Here is a 27,417-nt window from a genome sequence, read left to right on the forward strand (position 1 = left end):
CACACACAAGCACACACACACACAAACACACACAAGCACACACACAAGCGCACACACAAACACAAAAACAAACACACACACAAAAACACACACAAGCACACACACACAAGCACACACACACACAAACACACACAAGCACACACACAAGCGCACACACAAACACAAAAACAAACACAAAAACAAACACACACACAAAAACACACACACAAGCACACACACACAAGCACACACACACAAGCACACACACACACACACACACACACACACAAACACACACCCCTTTTGTGAACCAAGAACAATTTAATAATTTACATATATTTACATACATAAAATTGAATTGAAAACAAAACTTTATTTCCCATTTAATTGAAGTCCAACCAAGAAACGTACAGGTTGTGTTGTGTGTCGTGTTGAGTTGTGTTGTCTTGACTTGTGTTGACTGGGGTTGAGTTGTGTGTTGCCTTGTGTTGCCTTGCGTTGAGTTGACTTGTCTTGTGTTGACTTGTCTTGAGTTGTGTTGAGTCACTGGGTTGTGTGTTGAGTTGTGTTGACTTGCGTTGAGTTGAATTGTCTTGAGTTGTGTTGACTTGGGTTGAGTTGTGTTGACTTGGGTTGAGTTGTGTTGACTTGTCTTGAGTTGTGTTGACATGTATTGTGTTGACTTGTCTTAAGTTGTGTGTTGCCTTGTGTTGCCTTGTGTTGAGTTGTGTTGACTTGCGTTGAGTTGACTTGTCTTGAGTTGTGTTGACTTGGGTTGAGTTGTGTGTTGCCTTGTGTTGCCTTGCATTGAGTTGTGTTGACTTGCGTTGAGTTGACTTGTCTTGAGTTGTGTTGACTTGTCTTGAGTTGTGTTGACTTGGGTTGAGTTGTGTGTTGCCTTGCGTTGAGTTGTCTTGAGTTGTGTTGAGTTGTCTTGAGTTGCGTTGACTTGGGTTGAGTTGTGTTGACTTGCATTGCCTTGTGTTGAGTTGCGTTGACTTGGGTTGAGTTGTGTGTTGCCTTGTGTTGAGTTGCGTTGCCTTGTGTTGAGTTGCATTGACTTGGGTTGAGTTGTGTTGACTTGGGGTGACTTGTGGTGAGTTGCGTTGACTTCAGTTGCATTGACTTGTCTTGAGTTGCGTTGAGTTGTCTTGAGTTGCATTGACTTGTGTTGAGTTGCATTGAGTTGTGTCACCCTTCCCACCCTCAATCGGTTGACTTGCGTTGAGTTGTGTTGACTTGGGTAGAGATGTGTTGAGTTGCATTGAGTCATTGGGTTGTGTGTTGTGTTGAGTTGTGTTGACTTGCGTTGAGTTGACCTGTCTTGAGTTGTGTTGACTTGCGTTGAGTTGACTTGTCTTGAGTTGTGTTGACTTGTCTTGACTTGTCCTGAGTTGTGTTGACTTGGGTAGAGATGTGTTGAGTTGCATTGAGTCATTGGGTTGTGTGTTGTGTTGAGTTGTGTTGACTTGCGTTGAGTTGACCTGTCTTGAGTTGTGTTGACTTGCGTTGAGTTGACTTGTCTTGAGTTGTGTTGACTTGTCTTGACTTGTCCTGAGTTGTGTTGACTTGGGTAGAGATGTGTTGAGTTGCATTGAGTCATTGGGTTGTGTGTTGAGTTGTGTTGACTTGCGTTGAGTTGACCTGTCTTGAGTTGTGTTGACTTGCGTTGAGTTGACTTGTCTTGAGTTGTGTTGACTTGTCTTGACTTGTCCTGAGTTGTGTTGACTTGGGTAGAGATGTGTTGAGTTGCATTGAGTCATTGGGTTGTGTGTTGTGTTGAGTTGTGTTGACTTGCGTTGAGTTGACCTGTCTTGAGTTGTGTTGACTTGCGTTGAGTTGACTTGTCTTGAGTTGTGTTGACTTGTCTTGACTTGTCCTGAGTTGTGTTGACTTGGGTAGAGATGTGTTGAGTTGCATTGAGTCATTGGGTTGTGTGTTGAGTTGTGTTGACTTGCGTTGAGTTGACGTGTCTTGAGTTGTGTTGACTTGCGTTGAGTTGACTTGTCTTGAGTTGTGTTGACTTGGGTTGAGTTGCGTTGCATTGAGTCATTGGGTTGTGTGTTGTGTTGAGTTGTGTTGACTTGCGTTGGGGTGACTTGTCTTGAGTTGTGTTGAGTTGCATTTTGTCTTGAGTTGTATTGAGTCATTGGGTTGTGTGTTGTGTTGTGTTGACTTGCGTTGAGTTGTCTTGCGTTGACTTGGGTTGAGTTGTGTGTTGACTTGTGTTGACTTGCGTTGACTTGTCTTGAGTTGTGTTGAGCTGCATTGAGTCACTGGGTTGTGTGTTGCGTTGAGTTGACTTGCGTTGAGTTGAGTTGTCTTGAGTTGTGTTGACTTGTGTTGAGTTGCATTGACTTGTGTTGAGTTGCGTTGCCTTGAGTTGCATTGACTTGTGTTGAGTTGCGTTGACTTCTGTTGACTTGGGTTGTTTCATTGAGTTGCGTTGACTTGTGTTGAGTTGTCTTGATTTGTGTGGACTTCAGTTGAGTTGTGTTGAGTTGTGTTGAGTTGCGTTGACCTGTCTTGAGTTGTGTTGACTTGCGTTGAGTTGACTTGTCTTGAGTTGTGTTGACTTGTCTTGAGTTGTGTTGACTTGGGTTGAGTTGCGTTGCATTGAGTCATTGGGTTGTGTGTTGTGTTGAGTTGTGTTGACTTGCGTTGGGGTGACTTGTCTTGAGTTGTGTTGAGTTGCATTTTGTCTTGAGTTGTCTTGAGTTGCATTGAGTCATTGGGTTGTGTGTTGTGTTGTGTTGACTTGCGTTGAGTTGACTTGTCTTGCGTTGACTTGGGTTGAGTTGTGTGTTGCCTTGTGTTGACTTGCGTTGAGTTGACTTGTCTTGAGTTGTGTTGTCTTGAGTTGTGTTGAGCTGCATTGAGTCACTGGGTTGTGTGTTGCGTTGAGTTGACTTGCGTTGAGTTGAGTTGTCTTGAGTTGTGTTGACTTGTGTTGAGTTGCATTGACTTGTGTTGAGTTGCGTTGACTTCTGTTGACTTGGGTTGAGTTTCATTGAGTTGCGTTGACTTGTGTTGATTTGTGTGGACTTCAGTTGAGTTGTGTTGAGTTGTGTTGAGTTCGGTTGACTTGTGTTGACTTGGGTTGAGTTGTGTTGACTTGTGTTGAGTTGTGTCACCCTTCCCACCCTCAATCAGTTGACTTGTGTTGTGTTGTGTTCCTGGGTTGTGTGTTGTGTCAATCGCTCACCTCATTGGCCAGCATCTCCAGCTGGCTCCTCTCCCTCCCTCCCTCCTCCCCAAAGGCCCCGCCCAGCTGCCAGACCTTGAGCCCGCCCCCTCCGTCCCCGGCGGCCAATAGCTGAGCTCTCCTTGGGTTGAACTCCAGGCAGTAGGCGGGCTCTGGGCTTTGACGGACGGAGAGCGAGGGCTGGAGTTGACTTGGGTTGAGTTGTGTTGCATTGAGTTGGGTTGAGTTGCATTGAGTGGAGTTGACTTGGGTTGAGTTGTGTGTTGGGTTGTGTGTTGCGTTGTGTTGTTGAATTGTGTCACCCCCCAGTCCCCCTTCCCTTTCCACTCACGGTTGAGTTGTGTTGTGCTGAGTTGCGTTGATGTGTCTTGCGTTGTGTTGAGTTGCCTTGCGTTGAGTTATGTTGGGTTGTGTTGATTTGCGTTGAGTTCGGTTGAGTTGTGTTGCCTTGCATTGTGTTGACCTGTGTTGAGTTGCGTTGACTTCTGTTGACTTGCGTTGACTTGTGTGTTGCCTTGTGTTGAGTTCGGTTGAGTTGTGTTGCCTTGCGTTGTGTTGACTTGACTTGAGTTGTGTTGACTTGGGTTCAGTTGTGTTGACTTGTGTTGAGTCATTGGGTTGTGTGTTGTGTTGACTTGCGTTGACTTGCCTTGAGTTATGTTGACTTGCGTTGACCTGGGTTGAGTTGCCTTGTCTTGAGTTGTGTTGACTTGGGTTGAGTTGTGTGTTGCCTTGTCTTGAGTTGTGTTGACTTGAGTTGTGTTGACTTGTCTTGAGTTGTGTTGACTTGGGTTGAGTCACTGGGTTGTGTGTTGTGTTGACTTGCGTTGACTTGCCTTGAGTTATGTTGGGTTGTGTTGACTTGCGTTGACCTGGGTTGAGTTGCCTTGTCTTGAGTTGTGTTGACTTGTCTTGACTTGGGTTGAGTTGTGTGTTGCCTTGTGTTGCCTTGTCTTGAGTTGTGTTGACTTGAGTTGTGTTGACTTGTCTTGAGTTGTGTTGACTTGGGTTGAGTCACTGGGTTGTGTGTTGTGTTGACTTGCGTTGACTTGCCTTGAGTTGTGTTGACTTGTGGTGACTTGTGTTGAGTTGTGTGTTGTGTTGTTGCGTTGTGTCGCCCCCCTTTCCCCTTCCGACCCTCAATCGGTTGTGTTGTGTTCCTGGGTTGTGCATTGTGTCAATCGCTCACCTCATTGGCCAGCATCTCCAGCTGGCTCCTCTCCCTCCCTCCCTCCTCCCCAAAGGCCCCGCCCATCTGCCAGACCTTGAGCCCGCCCCCTCCGTCCCCGGCGGCCAATAGCTGAGCCCGCCGGGGGTTGAACTCCAGGCAGTAGGCGGGCTCTGGGCTTTGACGGACGGAGAGCGAGGGCTTGAGTTGACTTGGGTTGAGTTGCATTGAGTTGTGTTGACTAGGGTTGAGTTGTGTTGACTTGGGTTGAGTTGTGTTACATTGCGTTAAGTTTCATTGAGTTGAGTTGACTTGGGTTGAGTTGTGTTGAGTTGCGCTTCATTGCGTTGATTTGTGTTGACTTGTGTTGAGTTGCGTTGACCTGTGTTGAGTTGCGTTTCATTGCGCTGATTTGTGTTGACCTGTGCTGAGTTGCGTTGACCTGTGTTGAGTTGCGCTTCATTGTGTTGATTTGTGTTGACTTGTGTTGAGTTGCGTTGACCTGTGTTGAGTTGCGTTTCATTGCGTTGATTTGTGTTGACTTGTGTTGAGTTCCGTTGGGTTGCATTGTGTTGACTTGTGTTGCATTGTTGAGTTGTGTCACCACCCCAGTCCCCCTTCCCTTCCCACCCTCAGTCAGTTGAGTTGTGTTGTGTTGACTTGTCTTGAGTTGAGCTGACTTGTCTTGAGTTGTGTGGACTTGAGTTGTGTGTTGCCTTGTGTTGACTTGCGTTGAGTTGACTTGTCTTGAGTTGTGTTGACTTGGGTTGAGTTGTGTGTTGCCTTGTGTTGAGTTGACTTGTCTTGTGTTGTGTTCACTTGGGTTGAGTTGTGTTGAGCTGCATTGAGTCATTGTGTTGAGTTGTGTTGAATTGCGTTGAGTTGACTTGTCTTGAGTTGCATTGAATTGTGCTGAGTTGCGTTGTCTTGAGTTGTGTTGACTTGTCTTGAGTTGTGTTGACTTGCGTTGCATTGTGTTGAGTTGTGTTGACTTGCGTTGAGTTGACTTGTCTTGAGCTGCATTGACTTGTGTTGAGTTGTGTTGACTTGCGTTGAGTTGACTTGTCTCGAGTTGTGTTGACTTGTCTTGAGTTGTGTTGACTTGTCTTGAGTTGTATTGAGTTGCATTGAGTTGTGTTGACTTGTCTTGAGTTGTGTTGACTTGGGTTGAGTTGCATTGAGTCATTGGGTTGTGTGTTGTGTTGAGTTGTGTTGACTTGCGTTGAGTTGACTTGTCTTGAGTTGTGTTGACTTGCCTTGAATTGTGTTGACTTGGGTTGTGTTGACTTGCCTTGAGTTGTGTTGACTTGCCTTGAGTTGGGTTGACTTGCGTTGAGTTGACTTGTCTTGAGTTGTGTTGAGTTGCCTTGAGTCATTGGGTTGTGTGTTGTGTTGAGTTGTGTTGACTTGCATTGAGTTGACTTGGCTTGAGTTGTATTGACTTGGGTTGAGTTGTGTTGACTTGTCTTGAGTTGTGTTGACTTGTCTTGAGTTGTGTTGACTTGTCTTGAGTTGCATTGACTTGTGTTGACCTTCATTGAGTTGTGTTGACTTGCATTGACTTTCCTTGACTTGTGTTGAGTTGTGTTGACTTGGGTTGACTTGTCTTGAGTTGTGCGTTGTGTGTTGTTGCGTTGTGTCCCCCTCAATCGCTCACCTCATTGGCCAGCATCTCCAGCTGGCTCCTCTCCCTCCCTCCCTCCTCCCCAAAGGCCCCGCCCAGCTGCCAGACCTTGAGCCCGCCCCCTCCGTCCCCGGCGGCCAATAGCTGCGCCCGCCGGGGGTTGAACTCCAGGCAGTAGGCGGGCTCTGGGCTTTGACGGACGGAGAGCGAGGGCTTCTGGGAGTTCTGGCCAAAGTCAAAGAGATGAACTTCCCCTGGGGAAAGACAGAGTAATTTATTCTAATTTTATTCGGCAAATTTTAATATTTTAATACATTTAAATTCTAATACATTTAAATTTAGATCAATATGTTAATACTCAATGTAGTAAATTAAATAAAAATTGAACTTCATTTCATGAAATTTAAATTTTAATTTCATCTTCAGTAGTAGTAGTAGTAATAGTAGTAGTAACAGTAGTAGTAGTAATTATAATAATAGCAGCAGTAGTAATAGCAGTAGTAATAGCAGTAGTAATAGTAGTAATAGCAGTAGTGGCAATGGCAATAGAAGTAGTAGTAATAGTGGTGGTAGTAATAGCAGTAGTAACAATAATAGTAGCAGCAGCAGCAGCAGTAGCAATGGCAATAGAAGTAGTAGTAGTAATAGTAGTGATAATAGTAGCAGTAGTAGTAATAATAGTAGCAGTAGCAGGAATAGTAATAGTAGTAGTAATAGCAGTAGTAGCGATATCAGTAGTAACAGTAGTAGTAGTAACAATACTAGCAGTAATAGTAGTAGTAATAGTAATAATAGCAGTAATGAATAGCGGTAGTAGTAATAGTAATAGTGGTAGTAGTAATAGCAGCAGCAATAGCAATAGTGGTAGTAGTAATAGCAGCAGTAGTAATAGTAGTAGCAGCAATAGTAGTGGTAACAATAGTAATAGTAGCAATAGTAGTAGTAATAGTAGTAATAGCAGTAATAATAGCAGCAGTAGTAATGATAGTAGTAGTAGTAATAGTGGTAGTAGTAATAGCAGTAGTGGTAATAGTGGTAGTAGCAATAGCAGTAGTAGTAGTGATAGTGGTAATAGTGGTAGTAGCAATAGCAATAGTAGTAGTGATAGTAGTAGTAGTAGTGATAGTAGTAGTAGTAGTAGTACCTTCCCCTGTAGCAGCGGCGAAGACCAGGGGCCGGACGGGGGACCACCGGACCCCGAAAACATACTTCCTGGAGAGCTGCAGGGATACTAGGGGCTGCGCTTGCAACATGGAGTAGAGGTGAACATGGCCGTCGGTCCCTCCGCTCAGAAAGAGGTTCCTCTCGGGAGGAAGAGTAATAAATAAAAGAGTAGTAAGTAAGAAGAATGAAGCGAAAGCAGTGAGCAAGAGTAACAAGTAATGAGTAAGAAAAAAACACCACAACCGAACAATAATAATATAATAAAAGTCTAATAACATCTTCCTGTAGTAGTAGCAACATCTTCCTGTAGTAGTAGTAATAGTAATAATAGTAATAGTAGTAATAGTAGTAGCAACATCAAAACAGCAGTAGTAACGGTAATAATAGTAATAGTAGTAGTAAATAGTAGTAGCAACAAAACAGCAGTAGTAACAGTAATAACAGTAGTAGTAGTAGTAGTAGTAGTAGTAACAAAAAACAACAGTAGTAACAGTAACAGTAACAGTAGCAATAATAATAATAACACTAATAACAGCAGTAGTAGTAAGAGTAATAATAGTAGTAATAATAACAGCAATAGTAGTAACGACAACAAAACAATAGTAGTAACAGTAATAATAGTAATAGCGGTAACAATAGTAGTAGTAATAGTAGCAGTAGTAACAACAACAAAACAGTAGTAATAGTAATAGTAATAATAGCAATAGTAGTAACAACAACAAAACAATAGTAGTAACAGTAATAATAGTAATAATAGTAACAATAGTAGTAGTAGTAGTAGTAACAACACAGTAGTAACAGTAATAATAGTAATAGTAGCAACAGTAGTAGTAGTAGTAGTAGTAACAACAACAACACAGTAATAACAGTAATAGTAATAATAAACACCCCCGGGCCTCACCTGTGGAAGGGCGAGCAGCTGAGCGAGTAGACGGGCCCGCCGTGGGGCGCAAAGGCCATCTGGGCCGGGGCCTTGAGGGGCAGGCCGCCCCCCGTGTGGGGCGGCCCCACGGCGGGGGTCTCGGCCCCCGCCCAGCACTTGAGGAGGTCGCCTCCCTCGGTCCCGGCCACGAAAACCGTGGGGTCAAAGGGGGAGAAGGAGAGGGCCGTGACCCCCAGCGGGGCGTCCCCACGGCAAATCTGTGGGGCGGGAGGAAAGGAGAGGAGAGTGAGTTAAGAGGGGAAATCTATGGGGCAGGAGAGTAGCGCCACCCATAATGCTGTGGGGCAGGAGGAGGAAATGAAGGGGGCTGTGAGTTAACACAGTAAATCTGTGGGGCGGGAGAGAAGGAAAGGAGGGGGCCGTGACCCCCAGGGGGTGTCCCCACGGCAAATCTGTGGGGCGGGAGGAGGAAAGGAGGAGGGTGTGAGTTAACACGGGAAATCTGTGGGGCAGGAGGAAAGGAGAGGGGTGTGAGTTAAGAGGGGAAATCTGTGGGGCAGGAGGAAAGGAGAGGGGTGTGAGTTAAGAGGGGAAATCTGTGGGGCAGGAGGAAAGGAGAGGGGTGTGAGTTAAGAGGGGAAATCTGTGGGGCAGGAGGAAAGGAGAGGGGTGTGAGTTAAGAGGGGAAATCTGTGGGGCAGGAAGGTGGCGCCCCCCATAATGCTGTGGGGCAGGAGGAGGAAATGAGGGGGCGTGAAATCTGTGGGGCAGGATAAATCTGTGGGGCACGGGAAATCTGTGGGGCAGGAGGAAAGGAGGGGGCGTACCCAAGGTGGCGCCCCCCATAATGCTGTGGGGCAGGAGAGGAGGAAAGGAAGGGGCCGTGACCCCCAGCGGGGCGTCCCCACGGCAAATCTGTGGGGCGGGAGGAGAAAAGGAGAGGGGTGTGAGTATCTGTGGGGCGGGAGGAGGAGGGTGTGAGTTGCCAGGGGGAATCTGTGGGGCAGGAGGGTGGCACCCCCCATAATGCTGTGGGGCAGGAGGAGGAAATGAGGGGGCATGAAATCTGTGGGGCATGGGAAATCTGTGGGGCAGGAGGAGGAAAGAAGGGGGCGTGAGTACCCAAGGTGGAGCCCCACATAATGCTGTGGGGCAAGAGGAAATTAGGAGGCTGTGAGTAACCAAGGTGGAGCCCCCCATAATGCTATGGGGCAGGAGGAGGAAAGGAGGGGGGGTGAGTAACCACGGGGGCGCCCCCCATAATGCTGTGGGGCAGGAGGAAATTAGGGGGCTGTGAGTAAGCAAGGTGGAGCCCCCCCATAATGCTGTGGGGCAAGAGGAGGAAGGGTTCAAAGGGGGAGAAGAAGAGGGCCGTCACCCCCAGCGGGGCGGCCCCACAGCAAATCTGTGGGGCAGGAGGAAAGGAGAGGGGTGTGAGTATCTGTGGGGCGGGAGGAGGAAATGAGGGGATTGTGAGTTAACACGGGAAATCTGTGGGGCAGGAGGAGGATATTAGGGGGCTGTGAGTAACCAAGGTGGAGCCCCACATAATGCTGTGGGTCAGGAGAAGGAAATGAGGGGGGTATGAAATCTGTGGGGCAGGAACTATCTGTGGGGCAGGAGGAGGAAAGGAGGGGGCTGTGAGTACCCAAGGTGGCGCCCCACATAATGCTGTGGGGCAAGAGGAGGAAGGGTTCAAAGGGGGAGAAGGAGAAGGCCGTGACCCCCAGCAGGGCGTCCCCACGGCAAATCTGTGGGGCGGGAGGAGAGGGGTGTGAGTATCTGTGGGGCGGGAGGAGGAGAGTGTGAGTTAACAGGGGGAATCTGTGGGGCAGGAGGAAAGGAGAGGGATGTGAGTTAACAGGGGAAATCTGTGGGGCAGGAGGAGGAAAGGAGGGTGTGAGTTAACAGGGGAATTCTGTGGGGCAGGAGGGTGGCGCCCCCCATAATGCTGTGGGGCAGGAGGAGGAAAGGAGGGGGCGTGAAATCTGTGGGGCATGGGAAATCTGTGGGGCAGGAGGAGGAAATTAGGGGGTTGTGAGTACCCAAGGGGGCGCCCCCCATAATGCTGTGGGGCAGGAGGAAGAAATCTGTGGGGAGTTGTGAGTTAACACAGGAAATCTGTGAGGCAGGAAGAAAAGAGGGGGGTGTGAGTACCCAAGGGGGCGCCCCACATAATGCTGTGGGGCAGGAGGAAATGAGGGGACCGTGAGTTTCCACAGGAAATCTGTGGGGCAGGAAGAAAGGAGGGGGGCGTGAGTACCCAAAAGGGCGCCCCACATAATGCTGTGGGACAGGAGGAAATGAGGGGGCCGTGAGTTTCCACAGGAAATCTGTGGGGCAGGAAGAAAGGAGGGGAACATGAGTACCCAAGGGGGCGCCCCACATCATGCTATGGGGCAGGAGGAAATGAGGGGGCCGTGAGTTTCCACAGGAAATCTGTGGGGCAGGAAGAAAGGAGGGGGGGCGTGAGTACCCAAGGGGGCGCCCCACATAAGGCTGTGGGGCAAGAGGAGGAAGGGTTCAAAGGGGGAGAAGGAGAGGGCCATGACCCCCAGCGGGGCGTCCCCACAGCAAATCTGTGGGGCGGGAGGAAAGGAGAGGGGTGTGAGTATCTGTGGGGCGGGAGGAGGAAAGGAGGAGGGTGTGAGTTAACAGGGGAAATCTGTGGGGCAGGAGGAGGAAATGAGGGGGCTGTGAGTATCTGTGGGGCAGGAGGAGGAAATGAGGGGGTTGTGAGTATCTGTGGGGCAGGAGGAGGAAATGAGGGGGATGTGAGTTCCCATGGGAAATCTGTGGGGCAGGAGGAGGAAATGAAGGGGGCTGTGAGTTAACACAGTAAATCTGTGGGGCAGTAGGAAAGGAGGGGGTTGTGGGTACCCAAGGTGGAGCCCCACATAATGCTATGGGGCAAGAGGAGGAAATGGAGGGGGCTGTGAGTTAACACAGTAAATCTGTGGGGCAGGAGGAAATCAGGGGGCTGTGAGTAACCAAGGTGGAGCCCCCCATAATGCTGTGGGGCGGGAGGAGGAAAGGAGGAGGGTGTGAGTATCTGTGGGGCGGGAGGAGGAAAGGAGGAGGGTGTGAGCACCCAAGGTGGCGCCCCATATAATGCTATGGGGCAGGAGGAAATTAGGGGGCTGTGAGTAAGCAAGGTGGAGCCCCACATAATGCTGTGGGGCAGGAGGAGGAAAGGAGAGGGGTGTGAGTATCTGTGGGGCGGGAGGAGGAAAGGAGGAGGGTGTGAGTACCCAAGGTGGCACCCCACATAATGCTATGGGGCAGGAGGGAATTAGGGGGTTGTGAGTAACCAAGGTGGAGCCCCACATAATGCTATGGGGCAGGAGGAAATTAAGGGGCTGTGAGTAACCAAGGTGGAGCCCCCCATAATGTTATGGGGCAGGAGGAAATGAGGGGGCTGTATCTGTGGGGCAGGAGGAGGAAATTAGGGGGCTGTGAGTAACCAAGGTGGCGCCCCACATAATGCTGTGGGGCAACAGGAGGAAGGGTTCAAAGGGGGAGAAGGAGAGCGCCGTGACCCCCAGCGGGGCGTCCCCACGGCAAATCTGTGGGGCAGGAGGAAGAAATTAGGGGGCTGTGAGTTCCCAAGGTGGTGAAATCTGTGGGGCAGGAACAATCTGTGGGGCAGGAGGAGGAAAGGAGGGGTTGTGAATATCTGTGGGGCGGGAGGAGGAAAGGAGGAGGGTGTGAGTTCCCAGGGGAAATCTGTGGGGCAGGAGGAGGAAATTAGGGGGCTGTGAGTAACCAAGGTGGTGCCCCCCATAATGCTGTGGGGCAGGAGGAAAGGAGGGGGCCGTGAGTTTCCACAGGAAATCTGTGGGGCAGGAAGAAAGGAGGGGGGCATGAGTACCCAAGGGGGCGCCCCCCATAATGCTGTGGGGCAGGAGGAGGAAAGGAAGGGGCATGAAATCTGTGGGGCAGGATAAATCTGTGGGGCACAGGAAATCTGTGGGGCTGGAGGAGGAAATTAGGGGGTTGTGAGTACCTAAGGGGGCGCCCCCCATAATGCTGTGGGGCAGGAGGAAATGAGGGGGCATGAAATCTGTGGGGCAGGAGAAATCTGTGGGGCAGGAGGAGGAAATGAGGGGGATGTGAGTTCCCAGGGAAAATCTGTGGGGCAGGAGGAAAGGAGAGGGGCATGAGTACCCAAGGGGGCACCCCCATAATGCTATGGGGCAGGAGGAGGAAAGGAGGGGGGCCCAACCCTGACCCCCAACCCTGACCCCCAACCCCAACCCTCAACCCCGACCCCCCAGCTGACCTTCTTGGGCCTAGCCCCCCGGGGGATCTGCCGTGGGGCCAAGGCGAAGCCGGCCACGGGTTCGAGGAGCCCCTCCTTCTCCTCCTGCCATAGGAGGATCTTGCCGTCGGTCGAGGAGCTCAGGAGGCGGGGCTGCTTGTCGCCCGGCAACCACGTCACCTGATCGGGGGGGGGAGAAGGGAGGGCGGCCATCTTGGATTTCCGATTCAAGAAACCGAATTCATCGAAATCGAGATGGAAGGGTGTGCGAGTCGTCCTGCAGTCACGTGACAGGAAGTGAGCAAGGGACACTTCCTTCCCCGGCTCACGTGACAGGAAGTGAAAACAGGGCCCGCCCTCCCCCGGCTCACACGACAACGGGGTCCGTGTGCCAGTCGCTCGCGGGTCACATGACAGGAAGTCAGCAAGGGACACTTCCTTCCCTGGCTCACATGACAGGAAGTCGGGGCCACACCCTTCCTGAGTCACACGACAGGAAGTGAGCAAGGGACACATGACAGGAAGTCAGCAAAGGACCCGCCCTCCCCCCTGGGTCACCTGACCCCTTTTCACCCACCTGCTACACGGGGTCCGTGTGCAAGTCGTCCTGCATCACATGACAGGAAGTCAGCAAGGGACACTTCCTTCCCTAGCTCACACGACAGGAAGTCAACAGGACACTTCCTTCCCACGGCAGGAAGTCAGAACAGGGCCCGCCCTCCCCCGGGTCACATGACCCCTTTTCACCCACCTGCCACACGGGGTCCGTGTGCAAGTCATCCTGCGTCCCATGACAGGAAGTCAGAAAGGGCCACACCCTTCCTGAGTCACACGACAGGAAGTGAGCGAGGGGCACATGACAGGAAGTAAGCAAAGGACCCGCCCTCCCCCGGCTCACATGACCCCTTTTCACCCACCTGCTACACGGGATCCGTGTGCAAGTCGTCTTGCATCACATGACAGGCAGTTAGCAAGGGACACTTCCTTCCCTGGCTGACATGACAGGAAGTCAAAGCAGGGCCACACCCTTCCTGAGTCCCACGACAGGAAGTGAGCGAGGGACACATGACAGGAAGTCAGCAAAGGACCCGCCCTCCCCCGGGTCACCTGACCCCTTTTCACCCACCTGCTACACGGGGTCCGTGTGCCAGTCGTCCTGCATCACATGACATGACAGGAAGGCAGAAAGGTACACTTCCTTCCCTGGCTCACATGACAGGAAGTCAGGGCCACACCCTTCCTGAGTCACACGACAGGAAGTGAGCAAGGGACACATGACAGGAAGTCAGCAACGGACCCGCCCTCTGGGTCACCTGACCCCTTTTGACCCACCTGCTACACGGGGTCCGTGTGCAAGTCGTCCTGCGTCACATGACAGGAAGTCAGCAAGGGACACTTCCTTCCCTGGCTCCCATGACAGGAAGTCAGGCGGGGACCCGCCCTCCCCCTGGGTCACCTGACCCACATTTTGGGGACACGCCTACCTGCTACACGGGGTCCGTGTGCGAGTCGCCCTGCATCCCATGACAGGAAGTCAGAAAGGGCCACACCCTTCCTGAGTCACATGACGGGAAGTCAGCAGGGGCCACTTCCTTTCCCCGGCTCACACGACAGGAAGTCAACAGAACACTTCCTTCCCACGACAGGAAGTCAGAACAGGGCCCGCCCCCTGGGTCACCTGACCCCTTCTGACCTTCCTGGTACACGGGGTCCGTGTGCAAGTCGCCCTGCATCACATGACAGGTACACTTCCTGTGCTAGGTCACATGTGCTAGGTCACACGACAGGAAGTGAGCGAGGGGCACATGACAGGAAGTCGGCAAAGGACCCGCCCTCCCCCGGGTCACCTGACCCACATTTCGGAGCCCCGCCTACCTGGTACACGGGGTCCGTGTGCGAGTCGTCCGTCATCCCGCTCTTCCAGATCAGTGGGTCTTCCGGCCGGCCAGTGTCCCAGACCAGGACTTCCCCACTGAACAGCCCCACTGAAAGGAAGAGAGGGGCCCGATTGGCCGAGGGAGGGAAGACCCGCCCCTTCCTCCCCTTTGAGCCAATCGGGTTGGGGAAGGCGGGGCAAGGGGCGCCGGGTTGGCCGAGGAACGGAAGACCCGCCCCTTCCTCCCGCTGGCCCCACTGAAGAGCCCCACGGCGAGGGGAGAGAAGCCGGATTGGCCGATGGAGGGAAGACCCGCCCCTTCCTCCCGCTGGAGCCAATGGGGTTGTGGAGGGAGAGGCCGGATTGGCCAATGGGGTACAGGACCTCCCCCCTACTAACTAGCCCCACAGCAGGACTTCCCCACTGAACAGCCCCACTGCGAGGGGAGAGGTCCGATTGGCCGACGGGCCGGAAGACCCACCCCTTCCTCCCACTGGAGCCAACTGGGGTTGGGGAGGGAGAGGCCGGGTTGGCCAATGGGATGCAGGACCCGCCCCCTACCAACTAGCCCCACAACAGGACTTCCCCACTGAACAGCCCCACTGCGAGGGGAGAGGAGAAGCCGGATTGGCCGACGGAAGCAAGACCCGCCCCTTCCTCCCGCTTGAACCAATCGGGTGTGGGGAGAGAGAGGACGGATTGGCTGACGGGCCGGAAGACCCGCCCCTTCCTCCCACTCGAGACAATCGGGTTCGGGGAGAGAAAGGCCGGATTGGCCAACTAAGACCCACCCCTTCCTCCTGCTACAACCAATAGGGGTTGGGGAAAGAGCTGGGGGGACGAGACACCGGATTGGCCGACGGATACAAGACCCGCCCCTTCCTCCGGCTTGAACCAATCAGGCGTGGGGAGAGAGACACCGGATTGGCCGACGGATGCAAGACCCGCCCCTTCCTCCGGCTTGAACCAATCAGGCGTGGGGAGAGAGACACCAGATTGGCCGATGGATGCAAGACCCGCCCCTTCCTCCCGCTTGAACCAATAGGGATTGGGGAAGGCACTTGGGGGCAGAGAAAGTCCGGATTGGCCGATGGGCCGTAAGACCCGCCCCTTTCTCCCACTTGAAACAATCGGGTTCGGGGAGAGAAAGGCCGGATTGGCCGACGGCCCGTAAGACCCGCCCCTTCCTGCTGCTACATCCAATAGGGGTTTGGGGAAGGTGGGGGGACGTAAGACCGATTGGCCGGCGGGACACAAGACCCGCCCCTTCCTCCCGCTTGAACCAATAGGGGTTGGGGAAGGCGGGGACAAGACACCAGATTGGCCGATGGATGCAAGACCCGCCCCTTCCTCCCGCTTGAACCAATAGGGGTTGGGGAGAGAAAGGCTGGATTGTCCGACGGGCCGTAAGACCCGCCCCTTCCTCCCGCTTGAACCAATAGGGGTTGGGGAAGGCGGGGTCGAGACACCGGATTGGCCGATGGATGCAAGGCCCGCCCCTTTCTCCCGCTAGAGCCAATAGGGGGTTTGGGGAAGGTGGGGGGACAGGAGGCTGGATTGGCTGACAGGACGCAAGACCCGCCCCTTCCTGCTGCTTGAACCAATAGGGGTTGGGGAAGGAACTGGGGAAAAGAGACACCGGAATGGCCAATGGGATGGAAGACCCGCCCCTTCCCCCCTCTTGAACCAATAGGGATTGAGGAAGGTGGGGACAAGACACCGGGTTGGCTGATGGTATAGAAGACCCGCCCCTTCCTCCCGCTTGAACCAATAGGTGTTGGGGAAGGCGGGGACGAGACACCGGGTTGGCCGACGGGACGAAGACCCTCCCCTTCCTGCTGCTACAGCCAATAGGGGTTGGGGAAGGAACTGGGGGGGACGAGACGCCAGTATGGCCAATGGATGCAAGACCCGCCCCTTCCTCCCGCTTGAACCCAATAGGGATTGAGGAAGGCGGGGACGAGACACCGGGTTGGCCGACGGGCCGTAAGACCCACCCCTTCCTCCCGCTTGAACCAATAGGGGTTGGGGAGAGAAAGGCTGGATTGGCCGACAGGCCGTAAGACCCGCCTCTTCCTGCTGCTACAGCCAATAGGGGTTGGGGAATGAACTGGGGGGACGCAAGACCCGCCCCTTCCTCCCGCTTGAACCAAGAGGGGTTGGGGAAGGCGGGGACAAGACACTGGGTTGGCCAATGGGATGGAAGAACCGCCCCTTCCTCCCGCTAGAGCCAATAGGGGTTGGGGAAGGCGGGGTCAAGACACTGGGTTGACCGATGGGATGGAAGACCCGCCCCTTCCTCCCGCTAGAGCCAATAGGGGTTGGGGAAGGCGGGGTCAAGACACTGGGTTGACCGATGGGATGGAAGACCCGCCGCTTCCTCCCGCTAGAGCCAATAGGGGGTTTGGGGAAGGTGGGGGGACGTAAGACCCGCCCCTTCCTCCCGCTTGAACCAATAGGGGTTGGGGAAGGCAGGGACAAGACACCGGATTGGCCGGCGGGATGCAAGACCCGCCCCTTCCTCCCGCTGGATCCAATCGGATTGGGGAGAGAAAGGCCGGATTGGCCGACGGGACGCAAGACCCGCCCCTTCCTCCCGCTTGAACCAATAGGGGTCGGGGAGAGAAAGGCTGGATTGGCCGGCAGGATGCAAGACCCGCCCCTTCCTCCCGCTTGAACCAATAGGGGTTGGGGAGAGAAAGGCTGGATTGGCCGACCGGCTGCAAGACCCGCCCCTTCCTCCCACTCGAGACAATCGGGTTCAGGGAGAGGATTGGTTGACGTGCCGTAAGACCCGCCCCTTCCTCCCGCTTGAACCAATTGGGATTGAGGAAGGTGGGGGGGGATGTAAAACCGATCAAGACCCGCCCCTTCCTCCCGCTTGAACCAATAGGGGTTGGGGAGAGAAAGGCTGGATTGGCCGACGGGCCGTAAGACCCGCCCCTTCCTCCCGCTTGAACCATTGGGGTCAGGGAGAGGAAGGCCGGATTGGCCGACGGGACGCAAGACCCGCCCCTTCCTCCCGCTTGAACCATTGGGGTCAGGGAGAGGAAGGCCGGATTGGCCGACGGGACGCAAGACCCGCCCCTTCCTCCCGCTTGAACCAACAGGGGTTGGGGAGAGAAAGGCCCGATTGGCCGACTAAGACCCGCCCCTTCCTCCCGCTTGAACCAATAGGGGATGGGGAAGGCGGGGACGAGGCCCCGGATTGGCCTACCGGCGAGGACGGACGGGCGTCGCGGGTGGAAGGCCAGCCCCATAGCGGCGCTGGGGGCCTCCAGGACCAGATCGGGGCGCTGGGGGTCGGGGGCCCGGCGGTCGAGGTTCCAGGCGCAGACGTAGGATTTGTCGGCCCCCCAGTCGCCGTCGTCCAATCTGGGGGGAAATATTCGGGGAGAAAAATATATGGGGGGAATATATTCGGGGTGAAATATCTCTAGGGGGAATATGTTCGGGGTGAAATATCTCTGGGGGAAATATATTCGGGGGGAAATATCTCTGGGGTGAAATATATCTGGGGGGAATGTATTCGGGGGAACATCTTTGGGGTGAAATATCTGGGGGGAATATATTCGGGGGGAATATCTTTGGGGTGAAAAATCTTCGGGAGGAATATCTTTGGGGTGAAATATCTTTGTGGGGAATATCTTTGGGGTGAAAAATCTTCGGGGGGAATATCTTTGGGGTATAAAATCTTCGGGGGGAATATCTCTGGGGGGAATATATTGGGGGGAAATATATGGGGGGGAATATATTCGGAGTGAAATATCTCTAGGGGGAATATGTTCGGGGTGAAATATCTCTGGGGGAAATATATTCGGGGGGAATATCTTTGGGGTGAAATATATCTGGGGGGAATGTATTCGGGGGAACATCTTTGGGGTGAAATATCTGGGGGGAATATATTCGGGGGGAATATCTTTGGGGTGAAAATCTCTGGGGGGAATATGTTCGGGGTGAAATATCTCTGGGGGGAAATATCTTCGGGGGAAATATATTTGGGGTGAAATATCTCTGGGGAGAGAAATCTTTGGGGTGAAAAATCTTCAGGGGGGAATATCTATGGGGAGAAAAATATTCGGGGGAAATATTTTTGGGGTGAAATATCTCTGGGGAGAAAAATCTTTGGGGTGAAAAATCTTTGGGGGGAATATATTCGGGGTGAAATATCTCTGGGGAGAAAAATCTTTGGGGGGAATATCTTTGGGGTGAAAAATCTTCGGGGGGAATATCTCTGGGGGGAATATATTGGGGGGAAATATATGGGGGGGAATATATTCGGGGGAAAATCTCTCCGGGGGGAATATATTCGGGGTGAAATATCTCTGGGGTGAAAAATCTTTGGGGTGAAATATCTCTGGGGGGAATATATGGGGGGGAAATATAAGGGGGGAATATATATGGGGAAAATATCTCCGGGGGGAATATGTTCGGGGTGAAATATCTTTGGGGGGGAATATCTCTGGGGTGAAAAATCTTCGGGGGGGAATATCTCTGGGGTGAAAAATCTTCGGGGGAAATATCTTTGGGGTGAAATATCTCTGGGGAAAATATCTTTGGGGTGAAATATCTGGGGAGAAAAATCTTTGGGGGGAATATCTATGGGGAGAAAAATATTCGGGGGAAATATCTTTGGGGTGAAATATTTCTGGGGGGAAAATATATATGGGGAAAATATCTCCAGGGGGAATATCTTTGGGGTGAAATATCTTTGGGGAGAAAAATCTTCGGGGGGGAATATCTTTGGGGTGAAAAATCTTTGGGGGGGAAATATCTTTGGGGTGAAAAATCTTTGGGGGGGAATATCTTTGGGGTGAAAAATCTTCGGGGGGGAAATATCTTTGGGGTGAAAAATCTTTGGGGGGGAATATCTTTGGGGAGAAAAATCTTCGGGGGGGAATATCTTTGGGGTGAAAAATCTTTGGGGGGGAATATCTTTGGGGTGAAAAATCTTTGGGGGGGAATATCTTTGGGGTGAAAAATCTTCGGGGGGAAAATATCTTTGGGGTGAAAAATCTCTGGGGGGGAAATCTCTTTGGGGTGAAATATCTCTGGGGTGAAATATCTCAGGGGGGAATATATTCGGGGTGAAATATCTCTGGGGGAAATATCTTTGGGGTGAAATATCTCTGGGGAGAAAAATCTTCGGGGAAATATCTTTGGGGTGAAAAATCTCTGGGGGAAATATCTCTGGGGTGAAATATCTTTGTGGTGAAATATCTCTGGGGGGAATATATTCGGGGTGAAATATCTTTGGGGAGAGAAATCTTTGGGGGGGAATATCTTTGGGGTGAAAAATCTCTGGGGTTAAATATCTTTGGGGTGAAAAATCTTCGGGGGGAATATCTCTGGGGGAAATATCTTTGGGGTAAAATATCTCCAGGGGGAATATATTCGGGGTAAAATATCTCTGGGGGGGAATATATTTGGGGTGAAATATCTCTGGGGGGAATATCTTTGGGGTGAAAAATCTTCAGGGGGAATATCTCTGGGGGGAATATATGGGGGGGAAATATATGGGGGGAATATATATGGGGGAAAATATCTCCGGGGGGAATAAATTCGGGGTGAAATATCTCCAGGGGGAAAATATTCGGGGTGAAATATCTCTGGGTGAAATATCTTTGGGGTGAAAAATGTCTGGGGGAAATATCTTTGGGGTGAAATATCTTTGGGGTGAAAAATCTTCGGGGGGAATATCTTTGGGGTGAAATATCTCTAGGGGGAATATGTTCGGGGTGAAATATCTCTGGGGGAAATATATTCGGGGGGAATATCTTTGGGGTGAAATATATCTGGGGGGAATGTATTCGGGGGAACATCTTTGGGGTGAAATATCTGGGGGGAATATATTCGGGGGGAATATCTTTGGGGTGAAAAATCTTCGGGGGGAATATCTTTGGGGTGAAATATCTTTGTGGGGAATATCTTTGGGGTGAAAAATCTTCGGGGGGAATATCTTTGGGGTATAAAATCTTCGGGGGGAATATCTCTGGGGGGAATATATTGGGGGGAAATATATGGGGGGGAATATATTCGGGGTGAAATATCTCTAGGGGGAATATGTTCGGGGTGAAATATCTCTGGGGGAAATATATTCGGGGGGAATATCTTTGGGGTGAAATATATCTGGGGGGAATGTATTCGGGGGAACATCTTTGGGGTGAAATATCTGGGGGGAATATATTCGGGGGGAATATCTTTGGGGTGAAAATCTCTGGGGGGAATATGTTCGGGGTGAAATATCTCTGGGGGGAAATATCTTCGGGGGAAATATATTTGGGGTGAAATATCTCTGGGGAGAGAAATCTTTGGGGTGAAAAATCTTCAGGGGGGAATATCTATGGGGAGAAAAATATTCGGGGGAAATATTTTTGGGGTGAAATATCTCTGGGGAGAAAAATCTTTGGGGGGAATATCTTTGGGGTGAAAAATCTTCGGGGGGAATATCTCTGGGGGGAATATATTGGGGGGAAATATATGGGGGGGAATATATTCGGGGGAAAATCTCTCCGGGGGGAATATATTCGGGGTGAAATATCTCTGGGGTGAAAAATCTTTGGGGTGAAATATCTCTGGGGGGAATATATGGGGGGGAAATATAAGGGGGGAATATATATGGGGAAAATATCTCCGGGGGGAATATGTTCGGGGTGAAATATCTTTGGGGGGGAATATCTCTGGGGTGAAAAATCTTCGGGGGGGAATATCTCTGGGGTGAAAAATCTTCGGGGGAAATATCTTTGGGGTGAAATATCTCTGGGGAAAATATCTTTGGGGTGAAATATCTGGGGAGAAAAATCTTCGGGGGGAATATCTATGGGGAGAAAAATATTCGGGGGAAATATCTTTGGGGTGAAATATTTCTGGGGGGAAAATATATATGGGGAAAATATCTCCAGGGGGAATATCTTTGGGGTGAAATATCTTTGGGGAGAAAAATCTTTGGGGGGAAATATCTTTGGGGTGAAATATCTCTGGGGAAAATATCTTTGGGGTGAAATATCTGGGGAGAAAAATCTTCGGGGGGAATATCTATGGGGAGAAAAATATTCGGGGGAAATATCTTTGGGGTGAAATATTTCTGGGGGGAAAATATATATGGGGAAAATATCTCCAGGGGGAATATCTTTGGGGTGAAATATCTTTGGGGAGAAAAATCTTCGGGGGGGAATATCTTTGGGGTGAAAAATCTTTGGGGGGGAAATATCTTTGGGGTGAAAAATCTTTGGGGGGGAATATCTTTGGGGTGAAAAATCTTCGGGGGGGAAATATCTTTGGGGTGAAAAATCTTTGGGGGGAATATCTTTGGGGTGAAAAATCTTTGGGGGGGAATATCTTTGGGGTGAAAAATCTTCGGGGGGAAAATATCTTTGGGGTGAAAAATCTCTGGGGGGGAAATCTCTTTGGGGTGAAATATCTCTGGGGTGAAATATCTCAGGGGGGAATATATTCGGGGTGAAATATCTCTGGGGGAAATATCTTTGGGGTGAAATATCTCTGGGGAGAAAAATCTTCGGGGAAATATCTTTGGGGTGAAAAATCTCTGGGGGAAATATCTCTGGGGTGAAATATCTTTGTGGTGAAATATCTCTGGGGGGAATATATTCGGGGTGAAATATCTTTGGGGAGAGAAATCTTTGGGGGGGAATATCTTTGGGGTGAAAAATCTCTGGGGTTAAATATCTTTGGGGTGAAAAATCTTCGGGGGGAATATCTCTGGGGGAAATATCTTTGGGGTAAAATATCTCCAGGGGGAATATATTCGGGGTAAAATATCTCTGGGGGGGAATATATTTGGGGTGAAATATCTCTGGGGGGAATATCTTTGGGGTGAAAAATCTTCAGGGGGAATATCTCTGGGGGGAATATATGGGGGGGAAATATATGGGGGGAATATATATGGGGGAAAATATCTCCGGGGGGAATAAATTCGGGGTGAAATATCTCCAGGGGGAAAATATTCGGGGTGAAATATCTCTGGGTGAAATATCTTTGGGGTGAAAAATGTCTGGGGGAAATATCTTTGGGGTGAAATATCTTTGGGGTGAAAAATCTTCGGGGGGAATATCTTTGGGGTGAAATATCTCTAGGGGGAATATGTTCGGGGTGAAATATCTCTGGGGGAAATATATTCGGGGGGAATATCTTTGGGGTGAAATATATCTGGGGGGAATGTATTCGGGGGAACATCTTTGGGGTGAAATATCTGGGGGGAATATATTCGGGGGGAATATCTTTGGGGTGAAAAATCTTCGGGGGGAATATCTTTGGGGTGAAATATCTTTGTGGGGAATATCTTTGGGGTGAAAAATCTTCGGGGGGAATATCTTTGGGGTATAAAATCTTCGGGGGGAATATCTCTGGGGGGAATATATTGGGGGGAAATATATGGGGGGGAATATATTCGGGGTGAAATATCTCTAGGGGGAATATGTTCGGGGTGAAATATCTCTGGGGGAAATATATTCGGGGGGAATATCTTTGGGGTGAAATATATCTGGGGGGAATGTATTCGGGGGAACATCTTTGGGGTGAAATATCTGGGGGGAATATATTCGGGGGGAATATCTTTGGGGTGAAAATCTCTGGGGGGAATATGTTCGGGGTGAAATATCTCTGGGGGGAAATATCTTCGGGGGAAATATATTTGGGGTGAAATATCTCTGGGGAGAGAAATCTTTGGGGTGAAAAATCTTCAGGGGGGAATATCTATGGGGAGAAAAATATTCGGGGGAAATATTTTTGGGGTGAAATATCTCTGGGGAGAAAAATCTTTGGGGTGAAAAATCTTTGGGGGGAATATATTCGGGGTGAAATATCTCTGGGGAGAAAAATCTTTGGGGGGAATATCTTTGGGGTGAAAAATCTTCGGGGGGAATATCTCTGGGGGGAATATATTGGGGGGAAATATATGGGGGGGAATATATTCGGGGGAAAATCTCTCCGGGGGGAATATATTCGGGGTGAAATATCTCTGGGGTGAAAAATCTTTGGGGTGAAATATCTCTGGGGGGAATATATGGGGGGGAAATATAAGGGGGGAATATATATGGGGAAAATATCTCCGGGGGGAATATGTTCGGGGTGAAATATCTTTGGGGGGGAATATCTCTGGGGTGAAAAATCTTCGGGGGGGAATATCTCTGGGGTGAAAAATCTTCGGGGGAAATATCTTTGGGGTGAAATATCTCTGGGGAAAATATCTTTGGGGTGAAATATCTGGGGAGAAAAATCTTTGGGGGGAATATCTATGGGGAGAAAAATATTCGGGGGAAATATCTTTGGGGTGAAATATTTCTGGGGGGAAAATATATATGGGGAAAATATCTCCAGGGGGAATATCTTTGGGGTGAAATATCTTTGGGGAGAAAAATCTTCGGGGGGGAATATCTTTGGGGTGAAAAATCTTTGGGGGGGAAATATCTTTGGGGTGAAAAATCTTTGGGGGGGAATATCTTTGGGGTGAAAAATCTTCGGGGGGGAAATATCTTTGGGGTGAAAAATCTTTGGGGGGGAATATCTTTGGGGAGAAAAATCTTCGGGGGGGAATATCTTTGGGGTGAAAAATCTTTGGGGGGGAATATCTTTGGGGTGAAAAATCTTTGGGGGGGAATATCTTTGGGGTGAAAAATCTTCGGGGGGAAAATATCTTTGGGGTGAAAAATCTCTGGGGGGGAAATCTCTTTGGGGTGAAATATCTCTGGGGTGAAATATCTCAGGGGGGAATATATTCGGGGTGAAATATCTCTGGGGGAAATATCTTTGGGGTGAAATATCTCTGGGGAGAAAAATCTTCGGGGAAATATCTTTGGGGTGAAAAATCTCTGGGGGAAATATCTCTGGGGTGAAATATCTTTGTGGTGAAATATCTCTGGGGGGAATATATTCGGGGTGAAATATCTTTGGGGAGAGAAATCTTTGGGGGGGAATATCTTTGGGGTGAAAAATCTCTGGGGTTAAATATCTTTGGGGTGAAAAATCTTCGGGGGGAATATCTCTGGGGGAAATATCTTTGGGGTAAAATATCTCCAGGGGGAATATATTCGGGGTAAAATATCTCTGGGGGGGAATATATTTGGGGTGAAATATCTCTGGGGGGAATATCTTTGGGGTGAAAAATCTTCAGGGGGAATATCTCTGGGGGGAATATATGGGGGGGAAATATATGGGGGGAATATATATGGGGGAAAATATCTCCGGGGGGAATAAATTCGGGGTGAAATATCTCCAGGGGGAAAATATTCGGGGTGAAATATCTCTGGGTGAAATATCTTTGGGGTGAAAAATGTCTGGGGGAAATATCTTTGGGGTGAAATATCTTTGGGGTGAAAAATCTTCGGGGGGAATATCTTTGGGGTGAAATATCTCTAGGGGGAATATGTTCGGGGTGAAATATCTCTGGGGGAAATATATTCGGGGGGAATATCTTTGGGGTGAAATATATCTGGGGGGAATGTATTCGGGGGAACATCTTTGGGGTGAAATATCTGGGGGGAATATATTCGGGGGGAATATCTTTGGGGTGAAAAATCTTCGGGGGGAATATCTTTGGGGTGAAATATCTTTGTGGGGAATATCTTTGGGGTGAAAAATCTTCGGGGGGAATATCTTTGGGGTATAAAATCTTCGGGGGGAATATCTCTGGGGGGAATATATTGGGGGGAAATATATGGGGGGGAATATATTCGGGGTGAAATATCTCTAGGGGGAATATGTTCGGGGTGAAATATCTCTGGGGGAAATATATTCGGGGGGAATATCTTTGGGGTGAAATATATCTGGGGGGAATGTATTCGGGGGAACATCTTTGGGGTGAAATATCTGGGGGGAATATATTCGGGGGGAATATCTTTGGGGTGAAAATCTCTGGGGGGAATATGTTCGGGGTGAAATATCTCTGGGGGGAAATATCTTCGGGGGAAATATATTTGGGGTGAAATATCTCTGGGGAGAGAAATCTTTGGGGTGAAAAATCTTCAGGGGGGAATATCTATGGGGAGAAAAATATTCGGGGGAAATATTTTTGGGGTGAAATATCTCTGGGGAGAAAAATCTTTGGGGGGAATATCTTTGGGGTGAAAAATCTTCGGGGGGAATATCTCTGGGGGGAATATATTGGGGGGAAATATATGGGGGGGAATATATTCGGGGGAAAATCTCTCCGGGGGGAATATATTCGGGGTGAAATATCTCTGGGGTGAAAAATCTTTGGGGTGAAATATCTCTGGGGGGAATATATGGGGGGGAAATATAAGGGGGGAATATATATGGGGAAAATATCTCCGGGGGGAATATGTTCGGGGTGAAATATCTTTGGGGGGGAATATCTCTGGGGTGAAAAATCTTCGGGGGGGAATATCTCTGGGGTGAAAAATCTTCGGGGGAAATATCTTTGGGGTGAAATATCTCTGGGGAAAATATCTTTGGGGTGAAATATCTGGGGAGAAAAATCTTCGGGGGGAATATCTATGGGGAGAAAAATATTCGGGGGAAATATCTTTGGGGTGAAATATTTCTGGGGGGAAAATATATATGGGGAAAATATCTCCAGGGGGAATATCTTTGGGGTGAAATATCTTTGGGGAGAAAAATCTTTGGGGGGAAATATCTTTGGGGTGAAATATCTCTGGGGAAAATATCTTTGGGGTGAAATATCTGGGGAGAAAAATCTTCGGGGGGAATATCTATGGGGAGAAAAATATTCGGGGGAAATATCTTTGGGGTGAAATATTTCTGGGGGGAAAATATATATGGGGAAAATATCTCCAGGGGGAATATCTTTGGGGTGAAATATCTTTGGGGAGAAAAATCTTCGGGGGGGAATATCTTTGGGGTGAAAAATCTTTGGGGGGGAAATATCTTTGGGGTGAAAAATCTTTGGGGGGGAATATCTTTGGGGTGAAAAATCTTCGGGGGGGAAATATCTTTGGGGTGAAAAATCTTTGGGGGGAATATCTTTGGGGTGAAAAATCTTTGGGGGGGAATATCTTTGGGGTGAAAAATCTTCGGGGGGAAAATATCTTTGGGGTGAAAAATCTCTGGGGGGGAAATCTCTTTGGGGTGAAATATCTCTGGGGTGAAATATCTCAGGGGGGAATATATTCGGGGTGAAATATCTCTGGGGGAAATATCTTTGGGGTGAAATATCTCTGGGGAGAAAAATCTTCGGGGAAATATCTTTGGGGTGAAAAATCTCTGGGGGAAATATCTCTGGGGTGAAATATCTTTGTGGTGAAATATCTCTGGGGGGAATATATTCGGGGTGAAATATCTTTGGGGAGAGAAATCTTTGGGGGGGAATATCTTTGGGGTGAAAAATCTCTGGGGTTAAATATCTTTGGGGTGAAAAATCTTCGGGGGGAATATCTCTGGGGGAAATATCTTTGGGGTAAAATATCTCCAGGGGGAATATATTCGGGGTAAAATATCTCTGGGGGGGAATATATTTGGGGTGAAATATCTCTGGGGGGAATATCTTTGGGGTGAAAAATCTTCAGGGGGAATATCTCTGGGGGGAATATATGGGGGGGAAATATATGGGGGGAATATATATGGGGGAAAATATCTCCGGGGGGAATAAATTCGGGGTGAAATATCTCCAGGGGGAAAATATTCGGGGTGAAATATCTCTGGGTGAAATATCTTTGGGGTGAAAAATGTCTGGGGGAAATATCTTTGGGGTGAAATATCTTTGGGGTGAAAAATCTTCGGGGGGAATATCTTTGGGGTGAAATATCTCTAGGGGGAATATGTTCGGGGTGAAATATCTCTGGGGGAAATATATTCGGGGGGAATATCTTTGGGGTGAAATATATCTGGGGGGAATGTATTCGGGGGAACATCTTTGGGGTGAAATATCTGGGGGGAATATATTCGGGGGGAATATCTTTGGGGTGAAAAATCTTCGGGGGGAATATCTTTGGGGTGAAATATCTTTGTGGGGAATATCTTTGGGGTGAAAAATCTTCGGGGGGAATATCTTTGGGGTATAAAATCTTCGGGGGGAATATCTCTGGGGGGAATATATTGGGGGGAAATATATGGGGGGGAATATATTCGGGGTGAAATATCTCTAGGGGGAATATGTTCGGGGTGAAATATCTCTGGGGGAAATATATTCGGGGGGAATATCTTTGGGGTGAAATATATCTGGGGGGAATGTATTCGGGGGAACATCTTTGGGGTGAAATATCTGGGGGGAATATATTCGGGGGGAATATCTTTGGGGTGAAAATCTCTGGGGGGAATATGTTC

General features: G+C 49.8%; 1 protein-coding gene across 1 annotated transcript in view; it reads right to left on the reverse strand.

The window, feature by feature from the left end:
- Positions 1-5,884: 5,884 nt before the first annotated feature.
- Positions 5,885-27,417, reverse strand: part of LOC309524232 (cytoplasmic dynein 2 intermediate chain 2-like) — a 32,275-nt gene continuing 10,742 nt past the window's right edge. The window contains exons 4-9 of the mRNA XM_082208698.1: positions 17,378-17,535; positions 14,160-14,269; positions 12,306-12,464; positions 8,042-8,280; positions 7,121-7,278; positions 5,885-6,230 (exon numbers count right to left, since the gene is read on the reverse strand). Coding sequence (XP_082064824.1) covers positions 5,998-6,230; positions 7,121-7,278; positions 8,042-8,280; positions 12,306-12,464; positions 14,160-14,269; positions 17,378-17,535 — 1,057 coding nt within the window. The 3' untranslated portion in view covers positions 5,885-5,997. The remainder of the gene's footprint in view (positions 6,231-7,120; positions 7,279-8,041; positions 8,281-12,305; positions 12,465-14,159; positions 14,270-17,377; positions 17,536-27,417) is intronic.

Source organism: Podarcis vaucheri (assembly GCF_965113315.1).
Source record: "Podarcis vaucheri genome assembly, chromosome: Z".
Lineage (NCBI taxonomy): Eukaryota > Metazoa > Chordata > Lepidosauria > Squamata > Lacertidae > Podarcis > Podarcis vaucheri.